At 50.3% G+C, this 16,731-nt stretch overlaps 2 protein-coding genes across 2 annotated transcripts; one reads left to right on the top strand and one right to left on the bottom strand.

Moving 5' to 3' along the window:
• Positions 1 to 11,670: 11,670 nt before the first annotated feature.
• On the bottom strand, positions 11,671 to 11,960 carry LOC110571087 (keratin-associated protein 12-1-like). Its single transcript, XM_021679198.1, is given in 2 exon segments — positions 11,671 to 11,858; positions 11,861 to 11,960. Coding segments are annotated over 2 exon segments (288 nt in total).
• A 2,202-nt stretch (positions 11,961 to 14,162) lies between these two features.
• On the top strand, positions 14,163 to 14,573 carry LOC110571088 (keratin-associated protein 12-1-like). The gene has a single exon (XM_021679199.1). It carries the CDS (start codon positions 14,163 to 14,165, stop codon positions 14,571 to 14,573), a length of 411 nt encoding a protein of 136 aa, XP_021534874.1.
• The last annotated feature ends 2,158 nt before the right edge of the window (positions 14,574 to 16,731 follow it).

The following is a 16,731-nucleotide window of genomic DNA, read 5'->3' on the forward strand; positions in this document are numbered from 1 at the left end:
ACACAGGCATGAGCCCCACAAAGGCAAGACCAAGAACCGTGCAAGGATGGGGAGCAAAGATGCTAACCCCACGAGGGGCCCTCCCCTCGGCCAGAGCGGCCTCGCCGCCGAAACTCTGCAGTGTCACTTCCAGACACGTGAATGCCGGCATCTGCCCACCGGCCCCACATCAGCGAGTCCTTCTCCCCGCTGCGGACCCTTCTTGCCACTGTTGCATGTTAAAGGGTCTGCACGCTGCAGATGAACGAAGATCCCCTTAGAAGACAGACTGCTCTGGATCACATGCAGGAACAACGAGACAGTGTTTGGGGTCAGGAAACCGTGAGGCTGACCTTGGCAGTGAAGGTCCCGTCTAGAGAGTTTTCTTCTGGGCTGCACATTTGGTGGGGCTCCGTGTATGCGGCGGAGTGTCCTGGCTCGAAGCCTGCAGGACGTCAGGGGGGTGAGCTCCCTGGAGCGGCTATAGGAGAGCACCACAGACGGCTGGCTGGAAGGCACAGAAATGTACCCTCTCAGGGTTCTGGAGACTGAAATCCAAGATCAGTGTCATGGGGCTGGTGAGCAGACACTCTGTTCCTTGCCTCCTGCAGCTTTTGGTGGCCGCTGGAAATCCCTGGCTGGTGGCTGCTTCGCTCTGATCTCCGTCCCTGTGGTCACATGGCCTCCCCCATGTCCTGTGTGTGTGTGTGTGTGTGTGTGTGTGTGTGTGTGTGTGTGTGAGAAACCTCCCTCTGCCTTTCTTTCAGAAGGATGCTGAAAAGGCATTTAGGGCCTATCTGGATAGTCCAAGACAATCTCCCCATCACAAGATCTTTAACTTAATCACACCTGCAAGGTCCTTTTCCGCCTTATCGTGACACATTCATAGGTTCCAGGAACTAGGACATGGGTCCCTGGAGGGGGGCACCGTCCAGCCTTCCCCAGACGGTGACTGCAGGGCAGAGGGCTGCCCTTGGTTGTGCTGCCAAGCTCGGGGCACCTCTGACCTCTGCCTCCCCACTCCAGGTAGGCACCTCGGGCCCCTCGACACCCACGGGAGAGCAGGTGTGGATTGGCAGAGGTGAGCACACATGCCGAGCAGGGATCCCGAGGCGGGACTCGATCCCCGGACCCTGGGATCATGACCTGAGCCGAAGCCAGACGCTTAACGACTGAGCCACCCAGGCGCCCCTGTCTGGGAATTGTTCCCACCCCAGCACACACTCCTGGGGGCCCATGGAGGGGGTCAAAACCCTGAGATCCAGCTACCCTGACTGCTTCCTCCACAGCCGGCCCCGGACACTGGAGAAATGACAGTGAAGGCAGGTAAGTCACAGGCGGCTGACACAGGCTCGTTGCTGCTAATAGGAGGGCCTCGTGGGGCTCGGTGACCCCCAGGCTGTGGTTTGGGAGGAAGCATGCTGCAGGAGCCCCGCCCCCACCCCATGGAGCTCCTGGAGGCACCAGCTTGCCCAGAGGGCAGGGGTCTGGGTTCCCACAAGCTAGTTAGGGGCTGCCACCGTCACAGACGCTGTCCCGCCTTTTCTCTTCTTTACCGTCCTTGTCAGTGCCCTAGGGCTGCCGTGGCAAAGCAGCACCAATCAGGGGGCCTAGAAGAACGGACATGCACTGTCTCACGGCTCTGGAGGCCAGAAGCCCCAGATCAAAGTGGCCTCAGGACCGCCTTGTAGGAGAGAGTCCTTCGGTGCCTCTTCCAGCCTCTGGTGGCAGCCGGCGGTCCCTGGTGTCCCTTAGCATGTAGCTGCCTCACTGCCATCCCTGTCCCCCTCTTCACGTGGCTTCTCTCTGCATCGCTATCCGAACTGCTCTCTTCTTACCGGGGCACTTCCTGTGGGCCAGGCCTCACCCAGTGTGACCTCATCTGCAAAGACCCTATTTCCAAATGAGGTCCCATTAACAGATACCAGGAGTTCAGCCTTCAACATACCCTCTTGGGGGGCAAGGGGACAATGTGAACAACAAGCCCCAAGGGTGAGCTCTGAGACAGAACCCCTAACAGCCCAGCAGGCTGACAGCGACAGCACGCGGTAAGAAGGGAGCTTGCGGCTCATTCTTTGTGGGCCTGGGGTGCAGCCCGTCGTGGCTCCTGTGGTTAAGGCATGAGCTCCTGGTTGTCAGCTCCAAGAAGCAGCACGAAAGCAAGGCGAGGATCTCACTGGGAAGGAAAGCAAGGTCTCAGCAGAGAAAACAAGGAAGCCACCTGAGCTGCTTTGGGGACCCCAGTCTGTCCTTGGGGTTTCAGTCGTTCGATTGCAAAGGCTAAAAATCACACCTTCCTATCTTCTTAGAACATCACGGAAATGATCAGAAACACCAGCCTTAGATTTGGGGAGAGCAGTTGTGAACTGAGATCTAATGGCAAGGTCAAACCGTTCTCCACGGGGCTTTTGCGGTGCTGGAAAGACGTCCCACCACCGAAGCCTGGGTCTGTCTTTTTTTTTTTTTTTTAAGATTTTATTTATTTATTTAACAGAGAGAGACACAGCAAGAGAGGAACACAAGCAGGGGGAATGGGGGAGGGTGAAGGAGGCTTCCCGCTGAGCAGGGAGCCCAATGCGGGGCTCGATCCCAGGACCCTGGGATCATGACCTGAGCTGAAGGCAGACGCTCAACGACTGAGCCACCCAGGCGCCCCTGGGTCTGTCTTCATTAAGTTTTAGGCTTCCTCCCTATTTCAATACAGCTGATCATTTTAATTGTTGACAACCCATACTTGGAGGATAACGGCTAGCATAGTGGTCCCTTTTACTCGTAAGTCTGTATCACAAACAAGGCTTGTGGAAAAAAAGCAGGAAACCAATTTAGACCAACAGCATGACCAGAACTTTGTAAGAGGGGCGCCTGAGTGGCTCAGTCAGTGAAGCATCTGCCTTCAGCTCAGGTCATGATCCTGGGGTCCTTGGATCAAGCCCCGCATCGGGCTCCCTGCTCAGCATGGAGTCTGCTTCTCCCTCGGCTCCTCCCCCGGCTTGTGTTGTCTCTCCCTGTCAAATACATAAAAAAAAATTTAAAAAATAAAAGAACTTTGTAATAAGCACAAGCAAACTCCCTCCCACCGCAATACACACCACACAAAATACAGAGAAAGGATTTTTTTTTTTAACGTACCGAAGTCTGAACAGTGGTTCTCTAGGAAGTGGAAATATGGGATGACTTCTTTCCCTTTCCTTTTTATAGGGATTTTGACCTGCAGCGTGGCAGGAGTCCCTGAGGCTTGTCCTACAGCACTGAGCAAATATAACGCTTGCCCTCTCTTGAGTCTGGGACTGAGATTTTTGAAAGCACCCTGTCTCCTTTGGGTGCACAAGTGGGGTTTCTCTTTGGTTTTTTTTTGATTGTTTTGTTTTGTTTTGGGGGGGTTTTGGTGCCAGTTTACTGTGGGAGGGGAGTAACTAGACTAACTTTCCCAAGGAAATACCTTAAAGTTTCCAAGATACTTGAGTCTCAGGGTAAGCAAATGCTTATCTAGGATTATTTGCCTGGTGATCCAAGTGGCTCTTTGAAAAACCTTTCCCCCACTGTGTCAACAGTAACTCTTAGTTAAGATGTAAATTATTAACACGTTCTTCTAGAAGGAGATGCAGAATGCCCGTGAGTGCGATGTCAGTCGCCTACACCATCTTATTTTGTACTTGCTCAATATACTTACAAAGCATAAAGGCTCTAAATGTCAGGGGAACCAAGAAATCTCTCGTTTGCTCTGCAGCTTTACAGATTAGAAAGTAAATGGAATGGATCGTATTTCAAAGAGTTTTCTTAACGCCTATTGTCCACTTGCCCAAGGAATCCCTCCGCTTTGGGAAGAAAGGTTATTTCTGAGAATTGAAAAATCTGGCAACTGCTCAGGTGCCAGGCTTTTCCCAAAGCCCCCTTACTGCCCCTTAGTGACTTTATAGAACTCATTTTCCTTTAAGGAGGGCTGTCGCCTCCACGGTATGTGCGCTAATAATCAACCAGGGTCAGGTGTCACGGGAGTGGGACAGAATAGTCCACGCATGTCATTGCCCTTCTCCAGTTGCTAGGCAGCACTTCCTTCACCAGAGATGGACAAAACAGGTTGGAGGAGATACCAGAAGAGAAGCCTTATTCCAGGTCAGCCCCACCGCCCGCTGGAAAGGGACAAGACAGAGGAGCCTCTCTCGAGGCCACCCACTCAAGAGCAGCGTTGTCTCCTGTCCTCCAGAACCCTGCCTTCAATGGAATGGATCTGGACGCGCCTGGGCGCGGGGGTGTGTGTTACCAAGTGCGCTCCCTGGGGGCACTCTGCCTGCCTGCTCTCTGTCTCATCAGCAGCCTCGCCTCATTACCTCAGGACTGCCCCAGCGCCGAGTGTGGGGGCCCCTGGGCTCCATGTGTTTACTGGATACCAACGTGAGACGTGTCGCTCGGCCAAGGGGAGGCTCGCGGTCCGCAGGTTCAGTGAATGCTGGTTTCATATTGTCAGATGTTTGCAGCGGCTGTCAGCGGGGTGGGATGCTCCTGCAGCCCCCTCTGGAGGCTTCTACAGTCAATTCATTCGTTGTCTCCAAGAGCCCCCTGAGCAGGGGTTCTCAGTGGGGACCAGGGCTGGTTGTAGACACGTGGTTGGCTGTGCACTGACTATAGCCTTGGGCATCCAGTCTTTCAGAGCCCACTGACCCTTCCTTTAAGAAGTGGATATTTCTCCCAGGAATCAGCCCAACAGAAACGCTTGCACAAAGATATACAGGTTCATGATCACACTGTTTGTGATAGCAACAGTAACAACAAAAGACACAAGATGAAGACCATCAATAGAGGAACAATGTTATTTCAGCATCTCTGTGTATGGAAATACCACATGGGCACTAACGAGAACAGGGTAGGTCTATGTGTGTGGTCATGGAAGAAGTGTCCTTGATGTTTTACCCAGAGGATCAAACTGATGAAGGATAAGCACCTTACAAAACTCTGTGTGTGGATAGACACATATCTTTTCTATTTATGTAATGTATACACCACTAGCATTTATAGGAGTTTGAAACACTAACCCATAAACAGTGGAAAACTAATACTTACTTCAATGGGATTCCTGTTGTGTCCCCTTTGGGAACAGTCCTCCTTTGGGAACCAGGACCTCTAAACCCATGGAGCTCACAGTGGTGGGGGTCAGCATACACAAATTCCCCGAGTGGGTCGCTGGGTGAAATGGTAAGTAGGGACCCTCCTGGTTTCCATCCCTTGGTTTCCAGACTCATGCTTTCTATCTATTATGGACTCAATACCATATAAAGGCCACTGATGAGGGCACCTGGGTAGCTCAGTCGTTAAGCGTCTGCCTTCAGCTCAGGTCATGATCCCGGGGTCCTGGGATCGAGCCCCGTATCGGGCTCCCTGCTCAGCGGGAAGCCTACTTCTCCCTCTCCCACTCGCCCTGCTTGTGTTCCAGCTCTCACTCTCTCTCTCTCTCAAATAAATAAAATCTTAAAAAAAAAAAAAAGGCCACTAATGTGGCGTGTCTGACGGTGCTCTAGAGGATGGTGCACCCTCCTCATGAGATGTCACCTCCAAACTGGCCTTCAACAGGCTTCTATTCCTAGAAGGCTGGGTGCTCACGTAACTACATAGGTTATTCCTGGAAGGCTGGGTGCAGCAGGTAACTACATAGGTCTCAGTAAAGAGCATAGCCCCCTCTCCTCACCCCATGGCTCCCGCACTCATGCGCCCTCTGTGCTGGTAATAGAGACCAGCTAGCCACGGCTGGTCATGTAGTTTTGTCTACCTGACCGTGTAACACCTCTTCACGGGGGCTGTTCTCTGAGTCGTGGTAGTCTGGTCCAGCATGCGAGAAGCTGGAAGTCACCACTCTGTCCTAACAACAAGTAAATAGCAGAAGAAATTGAAAAAATCAATGGTTCTTCTTAGATCTGTAAGAGAAGTGAGGTCACAGGGCAAACCACTGCCCCCCCCCCCCGCAAAGTGGAGGCACCTACAGGCAAATATGGAGAACCACAACTTGCTGGGGCTGGGCCCAGGGCAGGGAAACCCGGACAATAATTCACAAGTTGCTAGAGGCTCAACGTAGACAAACCTGAGAGATTAAAAACTTCAGGGGACCCGGTCATGGGTGGGGGCGCTCCTGCACTTTTGTGAGTTTTACCTCCAAAACTCTTGGTGGTGGAGGAAAATCCCCTCATGCTTCTGGCGGGGTGAGGGGTAAAGGAACTGTCTTGAAATACAGCAGAGCATTCTTAACAAGCCTCCCTCAGAAAAAACTATTAACCAGAGCTTAACCATCGAGGGATTTATCAGCCTAACTGACCCACGGGAAGGAAAATACCCAACTCAGCCCCTCTAGCTATCCTCTCTCATGTAAGGGGGGAAGACTGAGAAACTCTTGAGAAGGCACAGGCTCACTGGAAGCATGAGCCCTGATCACAGGACTACAGAATGCATCTCCTCCCCCGACCCCCCCCGCAACACCTCACCACCACGGTACTAAAGGTTATTTACAGCAGTTTTTTCTACCTAGGGCATCATGTCTGGCTATCGAGAAAAAAATCACAAGGCAAAAGGCTAAAGAACACATTTGCAGACAGAGAACACAACAGAGCCAGACATGGCTGACATGATGGAATTATCAGCCGGGAATTCAGAACAACTCTGACTAATATGCCAGAGGCTCTGATGGGTAAAGCAGACAGCATGCAAGAACAGATGGGCAAAGGTAAACAGAGAGATGGAAATCCTAAGAAAGCACCAGAAAAAAACACTAGAGACAAAAACACTGTAGCAGAAATGAAGAATGCATTTGATGGGCTTCCTAGTGGACTGGACATGGCTGAGAAAGCATCTCTGAGCTGGAGGATATATCAACAGAAACCGGCAAAACTGCAACACAAAGGGAACAAAGACAAAAACCAGAGCAGAACGCCCAAAGACTGTGGGACAACACAGAAGGTATGACCTCTGTGAAGTGGGAACAGCAGAGGAGAAGCGAGAGAGAAAGCAGCAGAAGATGTACTGAAGCAATAATGACTGAGAATCCCCTAAACTACCGTCAGACAGCAAACCACCTCCCCAGGAGGCTCAGAGAACACCAAGCAGCGTAAGTGTGAAAATCAACTACACCTGCGAACATCATTTCCAAACTCCAGAAAATCAGAGATAAAGAAAAAAATCCTGAACGAAGCCAAAGGAAAAAAACGCCTACCTAAACGGCACCACAGACAAGAATTACACGAGCTTCTCCTCAGAGAGGAGAGCAAAATATTTAAAGTGTTGAGAGGGGAAAACCTGTCGCCCAAGAATCCTATACCCTGCAAAATTATCCTTCAAAAGTGGAGGGAAAATAAAGATTTTCTGAGACAAATAAGTATTGAGGGAAATTTCTGCCAGTAAACCTGCTTTGCAAGAAGGTCCTTAGAGAAAAAAAAAGTAATATAGGTCAGAAACTTCGATCTATATAAACTAAGGAAGCACAATGAAGAAGGAGTAAGTGGAGGTAAAATAATAACTTTTATTTTTCTTATTTTTAGTTGATTTGGCATAATGGTTTGTTCAAAATGATAATACCAACAATATATTTGATTATGCTTATGCATATACTATATACATAAACATAAGCATACACATCATGCTTATATACATATGTAGTATATAAGCATATATAGAAACACATTTATATGAAATAATGATGGTTTTATATTTAAAGTGGGATTTCTGAAAAAAAAATAAAGTGGGATTTCTGGTAGATAGCAGATAGTTGGTCTTGCTTTTTTATCCAATTTAAAAATCTGTCTTTTGATTTTGGTGTTTAGACCTTTTACATTTAATGGGAGTTGTTGATATACTGAGGTGTAAAATACCATCTTGCTGGTTGTGTTCAATTTGTGCATCCGTTCTTTTTTTCTCTTTCTCTTCTTTTCAGGTTTAGCATTTTTAATTATCCCGTTTCATTTCTACTTTTGGCCTCATCAGTTACACATCTTTTCGAAGTGGATTGGTGGAGAGTTTATAATTTACACCTTTAGTAGAACACGATCTACCTCCAAATGCTATTATGCCGTTCGGGACTCTGTAGCAGTGTACTTCCACGTCACATCGTCTGAGGGGCTGCTGTCTCCTTTACCTCTACACGTGTGAAGAACCCCCAGTGCATTGCGACGGTGTCTGCTCTAGACAGTCGATTATCTTGTAAAGCTTTTTATATTGAGCTTCTCTCTAGAATCATTTCTAGAGCCATTTTTTCCCTTGCGTACATCAGGTTTCTCTCTGCTCTCCCAATCACTGGCTTGAAGAAATTTTCTTAATATTTCTGGTAGTGCGTGTCTGTGGTTGGTTAATCTCTCTCCGTTTTTGTTTATCTGAGCAAGTGTTTATTTCACTTTAACTTTTACTTATTTTTTTTTAAGATTTTATTTATTTGAGAGAGAAAGAGAATGAGCAAGAGAGCACAAGCTTGGGGGTGGGGTGGGGGTGAGAGGCAGAGGGAGAAGCAGGCTTCCTGCTGAGCAAGGAGCCCAATGCAAGGCTCCATCCCAAGACCTTGGGATCATGACCTGAGCTGAAGACAGATGCTTAATGGGCTAAGCCACCCAGGTGCCCCTTACTTTAATTTTTAAAGATGCTTTCTTAAAACCTTCATAGGGTTGACAGATTTTTCTTTTAGTATCTTAAAGATGTCTTTCCATTGTCTTTTGAATTGTATGCTTTCTAATTAGACACTGAAGAAATTCTCATCTTTGTTATGTATGGAGCATGTCTTTTTCATGCAGATGCCTTCAAGATTTCCTCTTCTCTTTTGGTTTTATAGTCAGATTTTAATGATATATCCAGGTCATTATTTTTTGTAGGAGTCAGGGGCTGATTTATCCTACTGGAGGTGCTCTGAGCTTCTTGGATCTATCATTTTATGTCTTTCATTATTTTTAGAAAGTTCATAAATTTTAAGAAATTAAATATTTCTTCTGCCTTATTCTCTTTCTCCTGTTTTTCTGGGACCTTAATTACATGCATTAGTGATGATTTAATATTGTCCTAGAGCTCTTTGATGTTTTATTCTTGTTTTTTCCTCTACTGTTTTTCTCCTTGGGTTTTAATATGGGCTATATCTATTTACTTACCTTTAAATTTAATGATTCCACACTTGGCTGTGTCAAGTCTACTGAAGAGCCCATTGAAGGGATTTATTTTTGATATTGTATTTTGATTTTTACATAATCTTTTTGACTCTTTCTTATAGTACCCATCTCTCTGCTGAAATTCTCCATCTGTTCTTACATGTAGTCTATGTTTTACCCTTGATAATTTAACTTATTAATCTTAGTTATTTTATTTGTTTATTCATTTGAAGCCTTACATCCCCCACATGATTCAATGCTTTAGTCCATTCTGAATGTAACTGTTATTCTAAATTTAACATTTATCATGCCTATGCTTTTATTTATGAATTTACCACACATGTCCCCCCAATCATTTGGCACATCTCTTAACTTCTCTTACATATTTGCTACTTTTTAAACTCTTTTTGGGGCATTTAGGATATTTTCTTTTTTTAAAGATTTTATTTATTTATTTGAGAGAGAGAATGAGAGAGAGAGCACATAAGAGGGGGGAGGGTCAGAGGGAGAAGCAGACTCCCTGCCGAGCAGGGAGCCCGATGTGGGATTCGATCCAGGGACTCCAGGATCATGACCTGAGCCGAAGGCAGTCGCTTAACCAACTGAGCCACCCAGGCGCCCTAGGATATTTTCTTTGGATCTGCCTTCTGATTTCTCTAATTCTCTCTTCTGCTGTGTCTAATATTCTCTTTAAGTTTTCAACTAAATTTTTAATTTTTATTACTTGATTTTTTTTATTTCTAGGAGTTTTCGTTGTTTCCCTCAAGTCTGTTTGTTTCTTCTATTTTAATAGATTCTTGCTCTGTTCTCATATTTATAGTTCTGTCTTTTATTTCTTTAAACATATTAACTTGGTGTTTTTCTTTTATAGGAATGCTGTACATTACATTCCCCAACTCATTTGTCTTATAACTGGAAGTTTGTAACTTTTGACCACCTTCACCCATTTCACCCACCCCCTGCCCCCACCTCTGGAATTATTATTATTATCATTAATATTATTTTGATTCCACATATAAGTGAGATCATACAGTACAGTTGACCCTTGAACAACATGAATTTGAATTGCATGGATTTTTAAAAAAAAATACAGTACAGTAATGTAAATGTATTTTCTCTTCCTTATGGTTTTTAAATAACATTTTTTCTCTAGCTTACTTTATTGTATGACTACAGCATATAATACATTAACATACAACATATATGTTAATTGACTATGTTATCAGTAATGATTCTGGTCAACAGTAGGCTATTAGTAGTTAAGCTTTTGGGGAGTCAAAAGTTATATGTGAATTTCTGACTTGCAGGGGGTCAGTGCCCCTAACCCCCACATTGTTCAAGGTCAACTGTATTTGCCTTTCTCTGTCTGACTTATTTCACTCATCATAGTTGTTTTACTGTTTCTGTCTGATAGCTCTAACATCTGGGTCATTTTTGAGTTCAGTTTTGTTGAGCTTTGAGTCTAGCTTTGTCCCTTGACAATAGATTGATCTTTTTTCCTTGCTTTTTTCTATGTCTTCTAATTTTTTATTGAATATCAGATATCATGTATTAATTGAAATGGACATAAACAGTGTTTCCTCCGGGAAATGGGGGAGTCTCTTCTGTCAGGTCATCATTGTGGTAGGGGAAGTTTGGATCAACCTACTCAGATGTTGACCTTGGTTTGGGTTTTGTTGTTATTGCGATGACCTCCAAGGTACCTAAGACTTTGGATTCCCTTGTGGTGGGTTTCCAGGCATGTACTTCAGGCCAGGGCGAGAGACACAGTGCTCTTGCTCTGCCCTAAGTTTTCAGCTCTCTCTGTGTGCCTGGTACACGGAGGGGACCTCTACACGGGCCTGCCTCCCCCCAGGGATTGCCACTGCTCCTGCAGGTGTACCAGTCAGGCTGAGCTGGGGCCAGGAGGGCTCCATTGGCCTATCCCAGGGTCAGTCTTGAGCAGGCCCTGTGTGCCTGGGTCTTGGAGGGTGAGGCTTTCTCACTTCCTGCTACTCTTCCTGGCAATGGCCAGACTCCACTTTGTAGGTGGGGTGGGTTTGTGTGAGCTTTCCCTGCCCTCCCTGTCATAGCGCTCCAATTCCCATCCCCTATTCAGTGCGGGTAGTTTTTCCTCTGCCCTTCCCCAGCTACGAATGAGTCTCAGGTGGTGGATGTGGGGAGGGAACCTTCCCCCTGCACCCTCCAAGGACCCCCCACCTCCAGCTGAGCAATTGGAGAGAGGGCTCTTTGAGGAGGGGCTGCTCTGCTTATGGCTGCATAAGTCTTCAAGAAAAGAACTTAAAAATACATGAAGATAAACCAGAAAGACAAGCTGTATGAGGAAAGCACGGTTTATTTGCCTCACACAGGGTTGGTTCCCTGCTGGAGACAGAGGACCCCGGAAACCAGGGCCTCCCAGAGGGGACAGGCAGGGTCACAGAGGGTTCCAGATCATCCTGCTACATCCTTGCCACAGGCTTCAGAGGGTCCGTTGGGCATGTTCTTCATCTGCCCTGTGCAGAACCTGGAGGCCACTGAAGACTTGTTCCAGGAGGGGAGCAGGTGTGGCCCCCTGTGCCCTGGGAGCAGCTGGGTAGGAGGCTCATGGTCAGAAGCAGGACGGGGTGCTACAAGAGATGGGTCTGCAGAGCAGGGTGGGGTGGGAGGGCTGGCAGCCCCCGGAGGACTGGCAGGAGGGGGCCATGAACATGAGGGGCTTGTAGCTCACGGGCAGGCAAACAGAGGACTGGCAGGAGGGGACCACATACACAGCGGGCTTGCAGCTCACGGGCACAGAATGGCGGGCTGGCAGCTCACGGGCACATAGCAGGACGCCTGGCAGGAGCTGGGGGTGCAGCAGGACGCCTGGCAGCCCGTGGAGCAGCTGGTGAAGCTCATGGTGGCGTGGGGCTGGAGTGGAGTCAGGGAGGAGGGCGGTGATGTCTGGAGGCTCCTTCCCCAGGCGGCCTTTATACCCGGGCTCTAGGCGTCCGGGCAACACAGAAGCACAACTTGTTGACTTCCTCATAGTTGTTTCCACCATGTTTCCCCCAACATCTGTGGGACGCACTCTCCTGTGTTATGCTCCACTATAACACATTTAGCTTAGAGGCCAATTTCTTCTTCTGTAAACAGGATCTTCTGGTTTGCCTGTGCGTGGGGTTCGTGCTATTTCTCCAGGCCAGTAATGTGCACACAACATCACGCTCCACTCAGGACCGCGTCCTTTATTCCTTTTCATCTCATGCCCTTCAGTGGTGACTTTGAGGCAATGATGCATTTTGAGCTTTTATTTTGTATAGGAAAGCATTAAACTAGCGATCTGTAAACTGGGAAGCAGGGAAGTCTGTGGGACAAATCTGGCTTGCTTCTTGTTTTGTAAATAAAGTTTTATTGGAAACAGCCATGCTTGTTTGCTTACGTATTGTCTAGGGCTTGCACTATAATGCAGAGTGGTTATGAGAGAGACCATGCCCCTGCAAAGCCTGAAATATTTACTATTTTCCCTTTATAGAAAGGTGACCAACTTCTGCCTCCTAGTAATCTATACAATAATGGATTTGTTCATGCAACAAATATATATTGTGTGTTGGCTACAGAGACGTCCTAGGCTCGTGAGCCCTGTGGGGCAATGAATAAACGAGAGCATGAAAGTTAATGCATGAAATGACTCCAGAGCAGTCTGAGTCCCGGAAAGGAAAACAGGTTCAGCAGGTAGAGAGGAATAGGGGTGCTGGCGAGTGGTTTGAGGACCTCTGTGTGGAGGCGATGCTGAGCTGGCATGCGGGTGACATGGATGGGGCAGGGGTGGTGTTCCAAGCAGAAGCAGCCATGGGGGCGTGAGGACACTGCTGCAGAAATGGGCATGTTCCTGGAACAGTGGGAAATCCTGCAGTGTGGGCGCTGGGCTGCAGGTGCAGGTGGTCAAGTGCAGACCACACAGCTTGAGTCCAAGCATCACAGTCCCGGGCTGACAGAATAAGAAAGACTGTCAATATGAAGACACATCAGTAGGAATTACCCAATCTGAAAAAGAGAGAACAAAATTAAGAATCATGAAGAGGGTCTATGGACAATATCAAGAAGTCTAATAATAAGCAATTTTAACCCAAGGAGGAGAAGAGAATGATATTGAAGCATAAAAAATGGACAAAATTCCCAATTTTTTTTAAGTAGGCTCCATGCCCAGCGTGGAGCCCAGTTCAGGGCTTGAACTCACTACCCTGAGATCAAGACCTGAGCTGAGATCAAGAGTTGGATGCCCAGCCGACTGAGCCACTCAGGCACACCCCCAAATTTGTTTTTTTAATTCTAACTTACAGACCCAAGAGTCTCAGAAAACCCCTAAAGCCCCAGCATAATTTGGCACAATGGTAAAGACCACAGACTCCAGAGTGAAACTGAGCAGCTTCAAATTCCTGCTTCACCCCAGTGGTGCGAGCGCGCAAACATCATGAAATCTAATTGCGCATGCGTGTAAGTGGGGTATCACCTATCCCTTGGATGGCAGCAAGGATTGGTGACTAGTCAGTGATGAGCTGATCCAGGTAAAAGGCTTAGCACGGTGCCGGGCACAAAGCTGGGACTGGATGACATGGTGGATGACATGGCCACGGCTGTCCCCAGTGAGGAGCCCAGCTGCTTGGCTCTGGTCCATTGGGAAGACCTCCTGGATCATGGAGTTTCCAAATCAAAACGGGGGACCCCTGGTCTGGCAAGCAGGATGGTGCTTATGTGGACAGAGGACAGGGTATGTAAGCTTGGGGAGGACCTTGAACATCCTGATGTGGGGTCTCCTATCCCCAGCTGATGGTCCTTCACCATCCAACCTGGGCTCTGAGTCCAGATATCACAGGGCTGCCGGGTCACACTGAGCCTCCAGCTGTTGCAGAGTTTCCTGAACCGAGTCACTTCCCCCAGAAACTCCAGGAAGAGACGCACAGAGGAGGAGGAGGAGGCAAACAATCAGGCAACCAGGAGGAAGGCACCTGTGTGGCTTGTTGCCAGGATGCCACAGCCCGGGTATAAAGGCTGCCTGGGGAAGGAACCTCCAGACCAGCCCTGTCCTCCACCCTGACTCCACTCCAGCCCCACACCGCCATGTACTTCACCAGCTGCTCCATGGGCTGCCAGCAGGCCAGCTGCACCCCCAGCTCCTGCCAGACGTCCTGCTGCGTGCCCGTGAGCTGCCAGACGTCCTGCTGTACCCCCAGCTCCTGCCAGACGTCCTGCTATGTGCCCAGTCCCTGCCAGGTGACCTGCTGCGTGCCTGTGAGCTGCCAGACGTCCTGCTGCACCCCCAGCCCCTGCCAGATGTCCTGCTGTGTGCCCAGCTCCTGCCAGACGTCCTGCTGCGTGCCCATGAGCTACAAGCCTGCTGTGTGCCTGCCCGTGAGCTGCAAGCCCATTGTGTATGTGGCCCCCTCCTGCCAGTCCTCTGGGGGCTGCCAGCCCTCCTGCCCCACCCTGGTCTGCAGGCCTGTCCCCTGCGGCACCCCTAATTGCAGCTGAGCCCATGGCCTCCTAGGACCCCTCCTCTGTGCGGTCAGAAGTGGCTGCTCTCCGAACTCCTACCAGGAGGCCCAGACATCATCCACTTCAGACCTTCTGGACCCGGCTGACCATCTTACAGCTAACCAGGTGGAGAGTCGCCCCCAGTGTCCCTGGCCCTGGCCTGGGCCATTCACCCAGCACCCACCTGGCTGGTGCAGAGTGCCCAGGCTCGCAGCCACCAACATAAAGGTCTAATAAATCCCAGAGTGCATTCGAAGTCCACCCGAGTGTGTGCGGTGTCCCTTAGCGCCTTTCCCTAAACTGCTTCCTCCAGGGGGAGCTCCCAGAATCCAGGAAAGCTCCCTCTGCGGAGGAGCCACAGGTTACCAGATGGCCGTGCACAGGGCACTGAGCACTCAAAGGTGGCCTCTTGGGCGAGTGGGCGCTCCTAGCTCAGCCTGATGGGCCCCCAGGGCTTCCTTTGTCCCACTTTGTCCCTTGAACCAGTGAGGTTATTTCCTACTCTGCTGGGTGGGACTGAGGGTGAATCCCTAACTTTCTGATCTGACCCCTTTTAGGTAAAAAGGTCTCCTGCTCAGCAATTAATATGCGGAGCCAACCTGGTCTAAAAATTAAAAGTGTACGCTCCCTAGAAGAGTATACCTCCTCCTTCTCCCATTCGGGGGGACAGGGCTTTGTGGGTAACTTCCGTGGCCCCGGAGATGTCCACGTCCTCATCCCCACAACTGGTGGATACAGCCCTACAGGCGAGGCGGCTTCCCAGACGGGGTGAACTGAGGGTCTTGCAATGGGAGCCGTCCTGGATTGGCCGGGTGGGCTCGCGTCATCCCAGGGATTTGGGAGGAGGGAGAGGAAGGGCTGCCGCGGAAGATGAGGCCGTGGGAAGCGGGGCACCGTGCTGTGGGCTTGGAGCACAGTCCCTTCCGACTCACTCTCTCCCGGGCAACGGTAGCCCGCTGACCGTGTAGACGCCCCGTCTATGAGCAGTTCAACTGACCTTGTAGATGCCCCACAGAGCAGGTGGTCCGCTAGCGGCTGGGCGGCACAGCGAGCAGGTTGTGCGGGCGCTGCGGGAGGACCCAGCCCAGCCACACCTTGGTTTTAGCCCCTGAGGCCGCTCCAGACTCTGGCCTCCGGGCCGTCAGAGTCCGCTGGTGCTGCCGCAGCCACCGTGTGTGCCGTCTGTGTCCGTGGCCACGGCACAGACCCAGCCTCGGTCGCACAGCCTCGGACGGCCGCCCTCCTGGGTGCTCCCGCGGGGAGCCTGCACTGTTCCGGGCCGGGAAACTGGCCCGGAAACCAGACCTGCCCCTGACAGCGTGGGCTTAGCCCCTGTGGTGTGACCACGAGCCACCCAAGAGCAAGGGCGCTGGGGCCGCCCCGGAGACGGGCGGGAGGCACACAGAGAGGGACGGTCATCAGCACAAGGGAGCCGAGGCACACCAGGGCGCCGGGGGGAGCTGCGTGAGAACCAGGAAAGAGTCTAAGAGGCGCGCCATCAAGGGGGTCCTTCCTGCGGCAGGACCACGTATCCACGTATCGGGAAACATCCATTATCGTGAGGTCACGGGTTATAAGGATGGGGATTCAGGAGGGACTCCCGGAGCACCTCCTGTGCACGGCTCCTCCTCACCCTTGGTCCCATGCACAGTCCACCGCCGGCCGCCGGTCTCACCACCAGGGGTGTCCAGCGCCTGCGCGTCACGCCCTGGCCTTGCAGACACCCTCCCTCCAGGCGCCCCCACGGCCACGGCTCCAACCACCAGACAGCGGGGGGGCCTGCCCCGTCTCCTCAGTGATGCCTCTGAGGGCGGTGACCATCCCAGCCTCAGGCACGTTGGGTGACGGGGCGTGCGGGTATGGGGGATCCCACAGAAGGGCTCACTGACATCGACAATTTAGCGCTGTCGCTGAACTATGAGCATGCGTTAAAGAAGCTTCCCAAAGTAAAGACCCCCGTCACCTCTGACTTCACCATCTCCACCGCTGGGCAATGGTGGCCGGCTGACTGTGTAGACGCCCTGTCTGTGAGCAGCCTGGCTGACTCTGTAGACATCCGACTGTGAGCAGTCTGCCTGACTGTGTAGACACCCGACTGTGAGCAGCCTGGCTGACTGTGTAGACACCCTGTCTGTGAGCAGTCCGGCTGACTGTG

The sequence above is a fragment of the Neomonachus schauinslandi genome, chromosome 1 (genome assembly GCF_002201575.2).
Source record: "Neomonachus schauinslandi chromosome 1, ASM220157v2, whole genome shotgun sequence".
NCBI classification, from domain to species: Eukaryota; Metazoa; Chordata; class Mammalia; order Carnivora; family Phocidae; genus Neomonachus; species Neomonachus schauinslandi.